Source organism: Erythrolamprus reginae, chromosome 10, assembly GCF_031021105.1.
Source record: "Erythrolamprus reginae isolate rEryReg1 chromosome 10, rEryReg1.hap1, whole genome shotgun sequence".
Lineage (NCBI taxonomy): Eukaryota > Metazoa > Chordata > Lepidosauria > Squamata > Dipsadidae > Erythrolamprus > Erythrolamprus reginae.
The window spans coordinates 5,185,925-5,203,666 of NC_091959.1; the positions used below are offsets into that span (position 1 = coordinate 5,185,925).

The following is a 17,742-nucleotide window of genomic DNA, read 5'->3' on the forward strand; positions in this document are numbered from 1 at the left end:
GACTTGCCATCCAACCTCTTAATGGCCAGCTGTGACAATTGGATAATCTATGAGGTTAAGCTATCTGTGGGCGATGCCATTTTATTACCGACAAATGTCTATTCGGCTACAGAGAAACCGATCTGTAACAATCAGCTGTAACCTGGCAATAATTCCCCACAGACTGGCAAAAAAGGCTTTATCACACCCATCCTTAAAAAAAATCCTTCCTCTCCCCCCAAAAAACAGCTGTGTGGAATAAATGCTTCCAGCCAAATCACGTCCTTGACTTTCTTCTTTTGGTAAATACGGGATGGATTATGCTTGTTTTAATTGGAAGTCAATTCAGCTGGCTATTTCCCCACCTAAGAAATCTACATTAGTAGAATACAGTGGTACCTCTACTTATGAACTTAATTCATTCTGTGACTAGGTTCTTAAGTAGAAAAGTTTGTAAGAAGAAGCAATTTTTCCCAATAAATTCCCCCCCTAATAAATAATAATAATAATAACAACAATAACTATAACAATAACTATAATAACAATAACAATAACAACACCAACAAAACATCAAAACAACAAACAAACAACAACAACAACAATAACAACAACAATAATAATAAAAATAAAAATAATGCGTGTGATTGGGGAAACCACAGGGAGGGTGGAGGCCCTGTTTCCTCCCAGGAGATTCCTAGAGAGGCCCCATGAGGAAGGAAGGAAGGAAGGAAGGAAGGAAGGAAGGAAGGAGAATGGATTGATGGATGGATGGAAGGTAGCAATAGCACTTATATACCACTTCATAGTGCCTTACAGCCCTCTCAAAGTGGTTTAGAATCAGCCCCCTTCCCCAAACAATATTTGTCCTCATTTTATCCACGCCGGAAGGATGGAAGGCCAAGTCAGCCTTAAGCCTGGTGAGGATTGAACTGCTGGCAATGGGCAGAGTTAACCTGCAATGCTGCATTCTAACCACTGGGAGGGAGGGAAGGAAGGAAGATAGCAATCACACTTACATACCACTTCATAGTGCTTTTACAGCCCTCTCTAAGTGGTTTACAGAATCAGCCTCTTGCCCCCCCAAAAAATCTGGGTCCTCATTTTACCCACTTCGGAAGGATGGAAGGCTGAGTCGACCTTGAGCCTGGTGAGATTCGACCTGCAAAATTGCAGGCAGCAGAAATAGCCTGCAGTACCGCACTCTTACCACTGCGCCACCCTGGCTCATGAGACTTATAACGTAGCTGGCGATCATCCTCAATCAGATTTCACATTTTCAAGATGGATTAGACTTCATTTCCTAACGAGCTTGGCATTTTGGCATTAAGGGAAAGCCATCGGATCTGGAAGCCATCCGATAGTCAGGCGTTCTCTGAACTGGAAGGATGAAACGGAGAAGGAATGAAGTGTAATATCGGTTGTTTGCTTTCTCCCAGCCCCCCCCCCCCTCAACTCTAGCGATTCCATTATTGGCTTAAAGCACCAGCGGACGAGATGCTTAGAGAATGAGAAATAAAAACAGGTCGGAGGCCGAAGATTGATGTGCTTTCATAGGACGGCATGCCTTCTTCATATCAACCTCTATAAACGGCAACGTTTCATGGCAAGATCGGCCACCTTTCTAATTAAAAGCTAAAGGTGTTATTTGAAGCGGGCGGGATTTGCCCCTCCCCCACGTCAGCGCAGGGCGTCTCGCCGATTGAAAATGCACGGGAGGAGGGCCACAAATATCAGTCGAATTTATCTCTATTTTGCTCTCCGTCGACGGCAGTTGTAAATGCGCTTGCCATGCAAATGAAGAACAGGATAGTTTTGCTTACATGGGTGTAGGGGTAGTTTATGGTGTAGGGGTGATGTTTCTGGATCCTGCAGGGTCCTGTCTGGGTTAGGTCAGGAAGGAAGGAAGGAAGGAAAGAAGGAAGGAAGGAAGGAGAGAAAGGAAGGAAGGAAGGAAGGAAAGAAAGAAAGAAGGAAGGAAAGAAAGAAAGAAAGAAGGAAGGAAAGGAAGGAAAGAAGGAAGGAAAGTAGGAAAGAAAGAAAGAAGGAAAAGAAGGAAGGAAAGAAGGAAGGGAGGAAAGAAGGAAGGAAGGAAAGAAGGAAGGAAAGTAGGAAAGAAAGAAGGAAAAGAAGGAAGGAAGGAAAGAAGGATGGAAGGAAGGAAAGAAGGAAAGAAAGAAAGGGAAGGATCACAGTGGTGCAGTGGTTAGAATGCAGTATTACAGGTCAATTCTGCCAACTGCCGTCAGTTCGATTCTGATTGTCTCAAGGTTGACTCAGCTTGGGTGAGTAAAATGAGGACTGATTGTTGGGGGCAAGAGGCTGACTCTGTAAATTGTTTAGAAAGGGCTGTAAAAGCACTGTGAAGCAGTAAATAAGCCTAAATACTACTGGTAGATAGCAAAGAAGGAAGGAAGGAAGGAAGGAAGGAAGGAAGGAAGGGAGGGAGGGAGGGAGGAGGGAGGGAGGGAGGGAAGGAAGGAAGGAAAATAGATATGAATGTATGGATGGTATGTATGTATGTATGTATGTAGGTAGGTAGGTAGGTAAGAAGGAATAGCACCGAGATATGACCACTTATATCTTCTTTCACAAAGTGACACACACTTTGCTCTGGTTTAGTTTCAAAGCGGGGGAAAAATCAGCACACAAAGGTCAAAGTCAGTGCAGTCACGAAACACAACGATCAGATAATCCTCCACAATGGCCAAACCCACAGGTTGCTCTTTATAGCAGCCTCACTAATGACCACAGCCCCACCCAACCACAGGTGGCCTCATTTTCTTTGATAATAATCTCTCAGTTGTTGTTGCCTATGCATCGCTCTCCGCATGCGTGGCTGTATCATTAACTCTTGTTCTGAATCCAAGGAGGAGCTAGATAATTGATCTCCTTCTGAGCTGTCTGCCCCACTCTCCTCCTCCCTGTCACTCATGTCTTCTTGGTCAGAGAAGCCTTCATCAGCAGATTCCACCGAGGGCAAAACAGGCCTGCAGCATGTGGATGTCTCCCCCACATCCACAGTACTTGGGGCAGGAGCTGGGCCAGAGCTAACCACAACAACCAGAAGCTGGGAAACAGGGCTGCCATGGGGATGGGGGGAAGATGTTTTCGTCCTCCCCAGGCATCGGATTATGTATATGGGCACGCTCTTTTGGCACCCAAGGGAAAAAAGGTTTGCCATTCCTGGTATACAGTGGTATATCTTGGTGCTATTGCTCTCAGTATCTTGGCTATTGACTAAAACAAGACGGTGCTGAAGGCAACAGTCTTTGTCCTGATCCAGCCCAGTAGGTGTCCTTCTGATTTTTTTCCCTCCCTTTCATTGACCCGCTCCACCTTTCCATCTGTCTGTGGTGTCTGTGTGGGTCTCTGTGGGTATATATATCAAACCCAATTATGACAGGTGCGGCTTTATGTTTGCCTTTGACTTTTACGGCTGTCGTAAACAGCCCAGCTGGCACTTGACTAGAAGGAGTTACTGCTGAGAGAGGCAAGAAAATAAATCAAACCGAGCTGTTCTGGAAATAAAAATAACCGTCTCTCTTCGAAAACGCGGCACATGGCCGTGTTCCCACAACAAACAGAACCAGGTCAGGTAAAGACCTAACAGAGACTTGAGTGGCACATGGTAGACTTCATCAGCCTTAACCTGGGTTAGGTTTCTGGGGACTGAGCATTGGTGTATGTGTGAACCTGTTGGATTCATGATCTCTGGATTCATTCCTGGTGCAAACTCAGGAAATGGACTCCTCCTTCTCACGTTGGGTTGAAAGTAAGTCTTGTGTGAAAGAACCCAATGGTCCTGCACTCTTCCTCTACAAAGACTTCAAGCAGCTGGTCTTCAGGTCACAATAAGTCAGTCTGAGGCCCTGGACCATGCAGTCAAAGGCCTCTTCTGGTTTACAAATTACCATAAACTATCAGTGGTTGGCCTTCCATCATGGGTTCACAGTTGCCTCCTAGATTTTTTTTATATGTCTTTCAAAGTATGTCAGATCTATCTATCTATCTATCTATCTATCTATCTATCTATCTATCTATCTATCTATCATCTGTCCACCTGTCCACCTGTCCACCTATCCACCTATCCATTTATCTATCCACCTATCTGTCTGTCTGTCTGTCTGTCTGTCTGTCTGTCTACCTACCTACCTACCTACCTACCTATCATCTATCTATCTATCTATCTATCTATCTATCTATCTATCTATCTATCAATCTATCTCTCCTTCCTTCCTTCCTTCCTTCCTTCCTTCCTTCCTTCCTTCCTTCCTTCCTTCCTTCCTTCTTCCCTTCCGGTCTCCATTCCTTCCTGTCTCCCTCTCCTCTTCTTTCCCCTCCCCTCCCCTACTCTACTCCTCCATCCCTGTCTACCTATCTTTCTCCCCTCTCACTGTCACCCTCCCTTCCTTTCTCTCTCCCTCCCTCTTTCCTCTTCTCTCCCCACTCCCTCCCTCTCTCCCTTTCTACCTATCTTCCCACCTCCCTCCCTCTCTCCCTCCCTACTTGCTTCCCTCCCTCCCTCCTTCTCTTCCTTCCTCCCTCCCTCCCCCCTCCCCCAGCTGGAATTGCATCATTCAGAAATAACCATAATATGAATTGTGCCAACCTCAGTGTAAGCAAGTCATAAATCACGGAGCGTCTAGCTCATTGTGCTAAAAAAGTGAAGCAAACATCTGTTGTATGGAAACTGTTCCTTCTCCTAAGAATTGTGTGTGACCTGTTATTAAAAGTGTGTGTGTGTTGGTTTGTGTGTGTGGGGAAGAGTGTCGCCTCACCCCACACTTCCCAGTTGCCAGCCCCAAGCGGTTGTTCTTTCTCTGTGCAATGTTTTTTTTTAAGTTGCCAATTAGTCATTTTTAAAGAAGTGGCAGACGAGGATGTGCCATTTGAATGTCAATGCAGCATCTGAGGAACATCCTGAGACGGCAGCTTGTGATGGAGTTATCAATCAACAGGGTCTCTCTCCTTGGGTTGGGAAAATTCAATTGTTATGTGTCCGAACTGTGACATCTCTTGAAGCCCCAGGCTGACAGCGATGCCCAAAACCTGACGGGGATGGTCAAGAATGTCTTTTTATGTACTGGAGACCAAAACTATTTCTCCTTTTCTTTCCCACTGTCAATGTTTCTCTCCTTCCATTCTCCCTCCCTCCCTTCCTTTCTTTCTCCCACCCATCTATCCTCCTTCCTTCCTTCCTTCCTTCCTTCCTTCCTTCCTTCTCCTTTCCTTCCTTCCTTCCATCCTTCCACCCACCCATCCACCCATCTTCCCCACCCATCTTCCTTTCCCCCCCCCTCGCGCGTCCCCCTCCTTCCTTCCTTCCTTCCATCCATCCATTCCCTTTCCTTCCTCCCTTCCTTCCTTCTTTTCTTCCTTCCTTCCTTCCTTCCTTTCTCCCTCCCTCCCCCTCCTTTCAGTAACCTTCCCCCTCTCTCCCTCTCTCCCTCTCTTCCCCCTCCCACCCTCCATTCCTTCCTTCTTTCTTTCCTTCATTCCATCCATCCATCCTTCCATACATCCATCCTCTTTCCTTCCTTCCTTCCTTCCTTTCTCCCTCCCTCTCCCTCCTTTCAGTAACCTTCCCCCTCCCTCCCTCTCTCCCCTCTCTCCCCCCTCCCACCCTCCATTCCTTCCTCCTTTCTTTCCTCCATTCCATCCATTGTTCCATCCATCCATCCTCTTTCCTTCCTTCATTCCATCCATCCTTCCTTCCTCCCTCCCTCCCCTCCCTCCCTCCCTCCCTCCCTCCCTCCCAGGGAGGTAAATTTCTCCTCTGCTTTCCTTGAGCTGCCCATTCGTTATGCTTAGTGCAGGATCCCTGTGAGATTGGCTGGGGATGATAAGGGGCCGAGGGAAACAGTTGTAATTTATTCCTCTCCTGCTTCCTGCTTGCTATTCCCCCAGTGTTCCCTCTAATCAGAACCATTGATTTTTGAGGGCTGCAGGTAGCTCAGTGGAAAAGTTTCAGCAGTCGGGAAGAGTTTGTTGGAGTCACGGGGAGAAGCCTTGACCCGTGGGCCCTCCAGGTCAAGGAAGGACAGGCGGTGAAGTGGGGTTTCCTGCTTAACAGGGGGTTGGACTAGAAGACCTCCAAGGTCCCTTGCAACTCAGTTATTCTGTTTTCTGTTTCCTGGAGGGAGGGGGGAAATGGGAGGGGAAATGGGGGGGAGGAAACAGGGAGGGAATAAAGAAAGGAAGAAAGGAAGTGGGAGGGAGAGAGGGAGGGAAGAAAGAATAGAAGGAAATGGGAGGGAAGGAGGATGGGAGGGAGGGAGGAAAGAAAGAAAGAAAGGAAGTGGGAGGGAGAGAGGGAGGGAAGAAAGAATAGAAGGAAATGGGAGGGAAGGAGGATGGGAGGGAGGGAGGAAAGAAAGAAAGAAAGGGAGGAAGGAAGGGAGGAAGGGAGGGAGGAAGGAAGGAAGGAAATGGGAGGGAGAGAGGGAGGGAAGAAAGAATAGAAGGAAATGGGAGGGAAGGAGGATGGCAGGGAGGGAGGAAAGAAAGAAAGAAAGGGAGGAAGGAAGGAAGGAAGGAAGGAGGAAAGAAAATGGGAGGAAGAGAGGGAGGGAAGAAAGAATAGAAGGAAATGGGAGGGAAGGAGGATGGGAGGGAGGGAGGAAAGAAAGAAAGGGAGGAAGGAAGGAAGGAAATGGGAGGAAGAGAGGGAGGGAAGAAAGAATAGAAGGAAATGGGAGGGAAGGAGGATGGGAGGGAGGGAGGAAAGAAAGAAAGGGAGGAAGGAAGGAAGGAAGGAAGGAAGGAAATGGGAGGAAGAGAGGGAGGGAAGAAAGAATAGAATGAAATGGGAGGGAAGGAGGATGGGAGGGAGGGAGGAAAGAAAGAAAGAAAGAAAGGGAGGGAGGGAGGAAGGAAGGAAGGAAGGAAGGAAAGAAGGAAAGAAAATGGGAGGAAGAGAGGGAGGGAAGAAAGAATAGAAGGAAATGGGAGGGAAGGAGGATGGGAGGGAGGGAGGAAAGAAAGAAGAAAGGGAGGAAGGAAGGAAGGAAATGGGAGAAGAGAGGGAGGGAAGAAAAAATAGAAGGAAATGGGAGGGAAGGAGGATTGAGAGGGAGGGAGGAAAGAAAGGAAGGAAGGAAGGAAGGAAGGAAAGAAATGGAGTGAGGGAGGGCGGGGGAAAAGAAGGAAGGCAAAGGAAAATGAAGGAAAAAAAGAACCGAACGGTGTTTGCAATAATCTCTCTAGACAGCAGAAACTATAACTACTCATATAGAAAATCATTAAATTTATATAAGCAAGCAAGGCGAGAGCCAAACGTTAAGTTTCAATTAAACTGATGTATTGCTCTGGAGTCTACACAACTAACATTATTAGCATTATTTTGGCATTAACTAAGAGTTCACAGAATCCAAGAGGGGCTGGGCTTAGACCACTTGTGGGAACCTCGAGATTCCAGGCTAATTCCTCTTCGGACTCTGCCCCTGTCTGTGCCCCTCCTCCTCCTAGTACCCAAATCTCTTGCCCATGGCCTACTGGGAACCTGGATGTTGTACTTATTGCATCTCCTTGCTAAAGTGCAACTTACATAACTTTTCCGCTTGAAATAAATCAAGATTTCCTCCTAACAGGAAATGTCAGGCCGAATTCCCCAAGCCAGATATATACTTCATTCACAAGCTGCTGCCTTTTATCCCAGCTCCCTTTCCGTCCCTCCTTCTTCTCCTTGTTATTTTATAAATACTCTGAATGTTAAATGAAGAGCCAAGCAAAGGGTGGTGGCAGGTAATTTAAAACTCTTGAATTTTTTTTTCTTTCTTTCTACTCATTGAAGCTGGAACTGTTTCAAACCCAGTAATTCTGAGCCAGTGAAGTTAAAAAATTGCATTCCAGATTCCAGATTCCTGATCATAGTTCCCTCTAAGCTGAGCAGTGAGCAATCGCTCACTTAAAAATCATCATCAACTCAGAGTTTTCCAAACCTGCCCAGAAGCCGAGAGGGAAATTTTATTATTATTTCTGTGCCGCCCAGTCCCCGAAGGGACTGCCGCTCAGACACTATACTTTTCCGCCCACCCCAAAAAAAATTTAGAGAGAACACTGTTCCTGATTATGAAACTGTTTATTTTACCAGTCTCTTTACTGAACGTATCAAGAAGTGTGTGTACTAGGAAGAGGAAGACATCGTTCTATATTAAATGTAAGCTGAGAAGTGGCTCCTGGCAATAGGGACCAGTAGCCTTTGGGGTCATTGCAAAAAAGGACTTGCGGTTAAATTTCTTAAATTATCTTTAAATCACCCTAAATTGTTCTGTCGGGCTCTCTGGTAGACTCCTCCCAAAAATTCACAGGTACAAATTTCAGACACACACACGTTTGAAAATTCAAAACAATGTTCTTTATAATGAAAATGCACTTAACCTAAGCCCTCTTTTGGTATAGCAAAGAGCCCTCATCTCCAAACAAACTGGTAATTTGTACAAGTCCCTTATCAGTTCTGTGATACTTAGCTTGCAGCTGTGAGGCAATTCATAGTCCTTCTTCTTTCACAAAGTGAAACACACTTTGCTCTGGTTTAGTTTCAAAGCGGGGAAAAATCAGCACACAAAAGGTCAAAGTCAGTAAAGCAGGCACGAAACACAACGATCAGATTATCCTCCACAATGGCCAAACCCACAGGCTGCTCTTTATAGCAGCCTCACTAATGACCACAGCCCCACCCAACCACAGGTGGCCTCATTTTCTTTGATAATAATCTCTCAGTTGTTGCTGCCTATGCATCGCTCTCCGCATGCGTGGCTGTATCATTAACTCTCGTTCTGAATCCAAGGAGGAGCTAGATAATTGATCTCCTTCTGAGCTGTCTGCCCCACTCTCCTCCTCCCTGTCACTCATGTCTTCTTGGTCAGAGGAGCCTTCATCATCAGATTCCACCGGGGGCAAAACAGGCCTGCAGCATGTGGATGTCTCCCCCACATCCACAGTCCTTGGGGCAGGAGCTGAGCCAGAACTAACCACAACATATATTATCTGTGTTATTAGGTTGATTAAACTTTATGAGATTTCAATAACCTCTCTGTACAGTCTCCGAAGAGCTTGGGTAAAACTTTTGAAACTCCTCCTCCTCCTCTTCCTCCTCCTCCTCCTCCTACGTATTGGTGGTGTACAAAGATATCACAACATTTATATACATGATACTAGTAAAAGAGAAACAGTAGGACAGGGGACGGAAGGCACTCTGGTGCATTTATACACGCCTCTTTCTAACCTCTTAGGAATTGAGAGAGGTCAATGGTGGATAGTCTCAGGGTGATGTTTTAGGGGTTAGGAGATGACACTAGTGAGTTCCATGCATCAACTACTCGGTTACTAAAGTCATATTTCCTGCAGTCGAGTTTGGAGCGGTTTACTTTAGGTTTGTATCTGTTGTGTGCTTGTGTGTTGTTGTGGATGAAGCTGAAGTAGTTGTTTACTCTCCTCCTCAACCTACTCCCCCTTTCTCTCCTCTTTCTCTTCCTCCTTCTTTCTCTCCTTCTCTTCCTTTCTCTCCTCCTTCTCTTCCTCCTCCTTTCTCTCCTTCTCTTCCTTTCTCTCCTCCTTCTCTTCCTCCTTCTTTCTCTCCTTCTCTTCCTTTCTCTCCTTCTCTTCCTCCTCCTTTCTCTCCTTCTCTTCCTTTCTCTCCTTCTCCTCCTTCTCCTTTCTCTCCTTCTCTTCCTTTCTCTCCTCCTTCTCTTCCTTTCTCTCCTCCTTCTCCTCCTCCTTCTTTCTCTCCTCTTCCTTTCTCTCCTTCTCTTCCTCCTCCTTTCTCTCCTTCTCTTCCTTTCTCTCCTCCTTCTCTTCCTCCTTCTTTCTCTCCTTCTCTTCCTTTCTCTCCTCCTTCTCTTCCTCCTCCCTTCTCTCCTTCTCTTCCTTTCTCTCCTTCTCTTCCTCCTCCCTTCTCTCCTTCTCTTCCTTTCTCTCATTCTCCTCCTTCTCCTTTCTCTCCTTCTCTTCCTTTCTCTCCTCCTTCTCTTCCTTTCTCTCCTCCTTCTCCTCCTTCTCCTCCCCCTGTTATGAAATTACACCTGAACAACTGTCTTCACCTGATGGCAACCTTCCTTTCCCAGGAACTGGGGGGAAGAAGCCTACAGGAAGAGCCTTCTCTGTGGGGGGCCCGGCCCTCTGGAATCAACTCCTCCCTTGCGATTTACACTTCCTCCACCCTTGCATTTCATAAGAACTTGAAAACCCACCTATGCCACCAGGCTTGAGGCGTTTAGATCTTAGCTCCCTGGCTGAAGAATGTCATGTGTGATTGTTGCTGGAATGGGTATGATTGATTTTAATTAAATTGGGGGTTTTAAGTTAGCTTATTTAGTTTAATTAATTGGATTTAACTATTGTACATTATTGCTTCTTTTATAGGTTGTAAGCTGGGAGAAGGGCAGTATATAAATCCAATGAACGGATGGTTTAAACATAGAAACGATCAATATGTAAAATAGAACGCATGGTTTAAAAGGATCTATAATTAATATTTTCTTTTCTTGTGTTAAAATCTTTAAAGTCTCTGTTTTTTTTAATTTCCCCCTCCCAAAGTTTGTTCTTTCTTTTTTGTTCTTTTTATTCTATAAAATGTAGACTTTTGACAGTGAATATAGACCTAAACGTTCTGTTTTGTTTTCTTTTTAGACTTTGTAAAACTGTTATTTTAGATTTTAATTACAGTGATACCTCGTCTTACAAACTTAATTGGTTCCGGGACGAGGTTCTTAAGGTGAAAAGTTTGTAAGATGAAACAATGTTTCCCAGAGGAATCAATGGAAAAGCGATTAATGTGTGCAAGCCCAAAATTCACCCCTTTTGCCAGCCGAAGCGCCCGTTTTTGCACTGGTGGGATTCCCCTGAGGCTCCCCTCCATGGGAAACCCCACCTCCGGACTTCTGTGTTTTTACAATGCTGCAGGGGAATCCTAGCATCGCAAAAACGGGCGCTTTGCTGGCAAGGGAAGGTCCGGAGGTGGGGTTTCCCAGCGAAGGGAGCATCAGTGAAATCGCAGCATCGCAAAAACACCGAAGTCCTCGAAACCCCACCTTCGAACCTCTGTGTTTTTGTGATGCTGCGATTTCAATGATGCTCCCCTCGCTGGAAAACCCCACCTCCGGACCTTCCGTTGCCAGCGAAGTGCCCGTTTTTGCGCTGCTGGGATTCCCCTGCAGCATCACAAAAACACGGAAGTCCGGAGGTGGGTTTTCCCATCGAGGGGAGCCTCAGGGGGAATCCCAGCAGTGCAAAAACGGGTGCTTCGCTGGCAACGGAAGTCCGGAGGTGGGGCATCCCAGCGATGGTGGTGGGTTTGTAAGGTGAAAATAGTTTGTAAGAAGAGGCAAAAAAATCTTAAACCCCGGGTTTGTATCTCGAAAAGTTTGTATGACGAGGTGTTTATAAGATGAGGTATCACTGTATTAGATTTGTTACCATGTATTGTTTTTATCACTGTTGTGAGCCACCCCGAGTCTACGGAGAGTGGCGGCATACAAATCTAATTAATAATAATAATAATAATAATAATAATAATAATAATAATAATAATAATAATAATAATTATTATTATTATTATTATTATTATTATTATTATTATTATTATTATTATTATTATTATTATTATTCCGGGTGTAAAAACTTATACAACTCAATAGGTGCTTCTGCTGGAAATTGGGATGCGTGCATCTCTTTTTATGTTTGTGAGTTTTTGTCCATTTGTAATGTTTTGTTTTGTTTTAAATAAAAAATAAATACATAAAAGGTTTGCCACCACTGGCTTAGGCTGTTACTTGCTGTCTAATCCGGCACGCTCCTTCTTCTAGGGGAGTCTCCCTTCCTTTTGTAATTCTGCAGTAAGAACCTTCTCTCCTTTTCTTCTTCCCCTTCCCAATACTTCAACTTTTTCTCTATCTTGCTCTAGGCCATCCTTCCACAACCTGCCATCCCTCGACATCGCAGATAATCTCCTCCTTTCAAGTTGGCTGTTCCCTTGGAGGCATTTCAAGCGCAGACTTTGATCAAGACTTCTTCGGCGTTCTCCTTTCTCCCCCCACCACCACCCCCTTCCTTCCAGGCTGTCTGTACTCAACCCTCTGAGCCTCTTCTCGTCACGCGAATGACAACCTCTGGCTAGAAGTGTGTGCTCCTCATTCTCTCCCCCCACCTTCTTCTGATGCGATCAAGCAAGGGCAGAAGGCAGGGAGAACCCTCACCTTGGTTAACTTGGTCAGAAACACGGTCAAGTTCTCACCTGCTCTAGACTTTCACTCAAGAAGACAACTAGACACAAGAACAGTTTTTTCCCGAACGCCCTCACACTACTAAACAAATAATTCCCTCAACACTGCCAGACTTTTTACAAAATCTGCACTTCTATTTCTACTAGGGTTTTCTCATCATTCCTATCATCCTTTTCCTCCCACTTAGGACTGTATGACTGTAACTTGTTGCTTGTATCCTAAGATTTTTTATTGATATTGATTGTTTCTTCATTGCTTATTTGACCCCTATGACAATCATTAAGTGTTGTACCACATGATTCTTGACAAATGTATATTTTTCTTTTATGTACGCTGAGAGCATCAGCACCAAGACCAATTTCCTTGTGTGCCCAGTCACAGTTGGCCAATAAAAAATCCTATCCTATCCTATCCTATCCTATCCTATCCTATTCTATTCTTCTTGTTCTACCCTCAGGTGCTTTGGAGAATAGGTTGACTCCTTCTTCTTTGAGGCAAACCCCTGAGATACTGGAAGATTGCTATCATGTCTCCCCTGGTCCTTCTTTTCATTAAACTAGCCATGCCCACTTCCTGCAACCGTTCTTCGTGTATCCTTTTCCTCCCACTTAGGACTGTATGACTGTAACTTGTTGCTTGTATCCTAAGATTTTTATTGATATTGATTGCTTCTTCATTGCTTATTTGACCCCTATGACAATCATTAAGTGTTGTACCACATGATTCTTGACAAATCTATGTTTTCTTTTATGTACGCTGAGAGCATCTGCACCAAGACAAATTCCTTGTGTGTCCAATCACACTTGGCCAATAAAATTCTATTCTATTCTATTCTACTCTATCCTATCCTATCCTATTCTATTATTCTAGAATCCAAAGAGGAGACGCAAAGAGCTTTGCCAAATTTTGTAGAAGCTACTCGGGAAGAAAACAGCCCACTCCCTATTTCTCCCAGGCGGGGCTGCCCTTGAGCATAGCATTCATGTGAGAAGATGTCTAATGGGAGGAAAGCTCTGGCGGTGGCTTCTCGTGAGGTTTAATAGCAAGAGAGGCATGTTAGCTACTAGGGTAGATACTCTCTAGTGCATTCCTCTATCTTTATCCAAGTGCATCGTCTAGTTTAAGGACCTTCATCCGAGGTGGCCTCTTGTTTTCATTGGCAGTTTTTAGAAGGGCATTCTTATTGACATAAACTGAAAGATGTAACAAAAAATACACTTTTTAACCTTCCTGATATCCAGTCCTCTTCATTCCATTCATGACTCTTTGGTTTGGTTTGGTTTGGTTTGGTATGGTAGGGTAGGGTAGGGTAGGGTATGGTAGGGTAGGGTAGGGTATGGTATGGTAGGGTATGGTATGGTATGGTAGGGTAGGGTATGGTAGGGTAGGGTAAGGTAGGGTAGGGTAGGGTAGGGTAGGGTAGGGTAGGGTAGGGTAGGGTAGGGTAAGGTATGGTATGGTATGGTAGGGTAGGGTAGGGTAGGGTATGGTAGGGTATGGTATGGTATGGTAGGGTAGGGTAGGGTATGGTAGGGTAGGGTAGGGTATGGTAGGGTAGGATAGGGTATGGTAGGGTAGGGTATAGTATGGTAGAGTAGGGTAGGGTAGGGTAGGGTAGGGTATGGCATAGCATGGCATGACATGGCATGGCATGTATGTTATGATATGGCATGGCAAGGCATGGTACAGTATGATAGGGTATGATGTGGCATGTTATGGTATGGTACAGTACGATATGGAACGATATGGCATGGTATGGCATGGGAAGGAGTGGGATAGGAGAACAGAACAGAACATAGATAATGGAATGGAATGGAATGGAATGGGAGAGGAGAGGACAGGAGAGAAGAGAAGACAAGAGGAGAGAAGAGAAGAGAGGAGATGAGAAGAAAAGAGGAGAGGAGAGGAGAGAGGAGAGGAAAGAAGAGAAGAGGAGAGAAGAGAAGAGAAGAGAGGAGAGGAGAAGAAAAGAGATGAGAAGAAAAGAGGAGAGGAGAGAAGAGAGGAAAGGAGAGGAGGAGAAAAGAGAAGGGAAGGGAAGGGGAGAGGAGAGAGGAGAGGAGGAGAGGAGAGGAGATAAGAGAATAGAGGAGATGAGAAGAAAAGAGGAGAGGAGAGAGGAGAGGAGAGGAAACAAGAAGAGAAGAGGAGATAAGAGAAGAGATGAGAAGAAAAGAGGAGATGAGAGGAGAGAAGAGAGGAGAGGAGGAGAAAAGAGAAGGGAAGGGGAGAGGAGAGGAGAGAGAAGAGAAGAGAGAATAGCGAATAGAGAAGAGAAGAGAGAATAGAGAGGAGAGGAGAGGAGAAGAGAGGAGAAGATAGACTAGACTAGACTACACTGGTACCCTGGCATTCAACTGCTTTGAAACTCATCAAAATTAGTACTCAACACATATCGACATGAAAATTTTATCTTGGTACTCCTCGTTTGCTTGATACTCAACGCACAAGGTAGGACTTATCTGCCTTGGGACTCACTAGATTATTCCTTATGGGAAAATTATGTTTGGTGCTCCTCACCCCCTCTCCTGGAACCAATTCATGAAGAGAACCGAGGTATCCTGTACTTGGTCTGGCCAAGTGTGATTAAACACCGCAAGGAATTTGTCTCGGGTTGCAGAAGCTGTCAGCCTACGGCAAAGCTCTCGGTAGACCTGGGATGGAAGGTGGCATCTCAAACCCCCTTTCAAGACTGGGCATCTCCAGAGCCTTAGCTGCCAACTTGATAGGCCTTCTCCTCAGCCAGAGTCCATTTGGTGGCGTGACGGGAATATCGAAAGGGTGAGTCACCGATTAGCACTGGTGCTGTCAGGCCCACTTACATCTTTAGTGGATTTGACGGAGGTTTTTGTGAAGCCAGCTTCCCATGCCACGTGCTCCTTCTATCTTCCAGCTGCCTTCTTTTTCCTTTCCTTTGGCAGCACAATGTCCACTTGTTTGGATAATTACTCCGCGCGGATGACATCTTTGTCAGCAGCAATGAAACCGAGAGAGAGAGGGAGAGAGAGAGAATGAGAGAGACAGAGAGAAATACAGAGAGACAGAGACAGAAAGAGAGAGACATTGAGAGAGAATAAGAGAGACAGAGAAACAGACAGACAGAAGAACAGAAACAGGGAGAGAGAAAGAGAGAAGGAGATGAGAGAGAGAGAGAATGAGGGAGAGAATGAGAGACAGAGAGAAATACAGAGAGACAGAGACAGAATGAGAGAGACATTGAGAGAGAATAAGAGAGACAGAGAAACAGACAGACAGAAGAACAGAAATAGGGAGAGAAAGAGAGAAAGAGAATGAGAAAGAAAGGGAGATGAGAGAGAGAATGAGGGAGAGAATGACAGAGAGAAATACAAAGAGAGATGGAAAGAGAGAGACATTGAGAGAGAATAAGAGAGACAGAGAAACAGACAGACAGAGGAACAGAAACAGGGAGAGAGAAAGAGAGAAAGAGAATGAGAAAGAAAGGGAGATGAGAGAGAGAGAGAGAATGAGGGAGAGAATGAGAGACAGAGAAATACAGAGAGAGAGAGACAGAATGAGAGAAACATTGAGAGAGAATAAGAGAGACAGAGAAACAGACAGAGGAACAGAAACAGGGAGAAAGAGAGAAAGAGAATGAGAAAGAAAGGGAGATGAGAGAGAGAGAGAATGAGGGAGAGAATGAGAGACAGAGAGAAATATATATAGAGAGAGACAGAGGCAGAAAGAGAGAGACATTGAGAGAGAATAAGAGAGACAGAGAGACATACAAAGACAGAGGAACAGAAACAGGGAGAGACAATGAGAAAGAGAAAGAAAAGAAGGAGGAATGAAAGCAACAGAATGAGAGAGAGAATGATACAGAGAGAAATACACAGAGGGAAAGAAATACAGAGACACACAGAGAGGAGAGAGAGAGAGAGAGATCAGGTCAAGTTTTTCTAGAAACTTCAGGGGGTGGAAATTTTATTTTCCTAATCTATTAATAATAACATATTATATTAATATAATACTTATTATATTATTTATAATAATTATTAATCATTTCTGGGGAAATCCCAGAAATGCATTAACTTCTGAAGACTGTGTTTGAGATGTCACCTGCTATCTAACCTGGTGTTCTTCGTGCAGTCACTAAATGAATTGTGGTAAATTGTGAACTATCTGCAATGGAAATGCTTCCTCCCATAATCTAACGACAAAATTCATTTTAATCTTCCTTGAGATTAGATGATTGATTGATTGATTGATTGATTGATTGTTAGAGTTGAAAGGGACCATGCAGGTCATCAAGTCCAACCCCCTGCCTGAGTAGGAATCCTAAAGCACCCCAGCCAAGTGGCAGTCCAATCTCCTCTTGAAAGTGTCCAGAGTTGGGGAGTTCACAACCTCCACAGGCAGGTTGTTCCACTGGTTGATCGCTCTGACCGTCAGGAAGTTCTTCTAGGTTGAATCTCTCCTTGGTCAGCTTCCAGCCGTTGTTCCTCGTCCGGCCCTCTGATGCTCTGGAGAATAGAGTGGCCCCCTCCTCTCTGTGGCCGCCCCTCATATACCTATATACAGCTATCATGTCCCCTCTGGCCCTCCTTTTCTCTAGGCTATCCATGCCCAGTTCCCGCAATCTCTCTTCGTAAGTCTTGGTTTCAAGTCCCCTAATCATTTTGGTTGCTCTTTTCTGTACCTTCTCCAGAGTTTCAATGTCTCTTTTGAGGTGTGGTGACCAGAACTGGATGCAGTACTCCAGATGATGTACTCCTTTCCTTTGGGTCCGTATTGCTTCCACTCTGCTGGCCTTCTGCAAGGCCATGATGACCTTTGCTGGCAGGCCTGGGGGGGCATGAATTTACATCTTCGATGTCCAACTGTATGAATGGTGTGTATGTATAAGAGTGTGACCGCCATTTCTTATAATAACTTTTTAAAAGGGGTTTTAGTTTTTGAATGTTTTAACCTTAGATAATGTTCGCCTTCTTTTACTGTTTGGTGTCCATTTATTGTATTCATCCTGTTGTTGTAAGACGCCCTGAGTCCGTCGGGATTGGGTGGCATAGAAGTCAAATAAATAGATAGATAGATAGATAGATAGATAGATAGATAGATAGATAGATAGAGATAGATACAGTAGAAGATATTTATTTATTTATTTATTTATTTATTTACTTATTTACTTTATTTACTTTGTTTGTTTGTTTGTTTATTTACTTACTTATTTACTTATTTACTTATTTATTTACTTACTTACTTACTTACTTACTTACTTACTTACTTATTTATTTGATTGATTGATTGATTGATTGATTGTATGCCACCCCACTCAGTAGACTCGGGGCGGCTCACAACAATAACAAGAACAATGTAAAAAACCAATCTAATAATTTAAAAAACACTAAAAACCCCATTATTAAAAGCAAACACACACACAAACATTCCATGTATAAACTGTATAGGCCCGGGGGAGATGTGTCAGTTCCCCCATGCCTGACGACAGAGATGGGTGTTAAGAACTTTACGAAAGGCAAGGAGGGTGGGGGCAACTCTGATATCTGGGTGGAGTTGGTTCCAAATG

At 44.6% G+C, this 17,742-nt stretch overlaps 1 protein-coding gene across 1 annotated transcript in view; it reads right to left on the reverse strand.

Annotated features, from left to right (window-relative positions):
- Window positions 1-16,983, reverse strand: part of TBC1D21 (TBC1 domain family member 21) — a 104,463-nt gene extending 87,480 nt beyond the window's left edge. The window contains exon 1 of the mRNA XM_070762769.1: window positions 16,858-16,983. Coding sequence (XP_070618870.1) covers window positions 16,858-16,983 — 126 coding nt within the window. The remainder of the gene's footprint in view (window positions 1-16,857) is intronic.
- Between the last annotated feature and the right edge of the window lie 759 nt (window positions 16,984-17,742).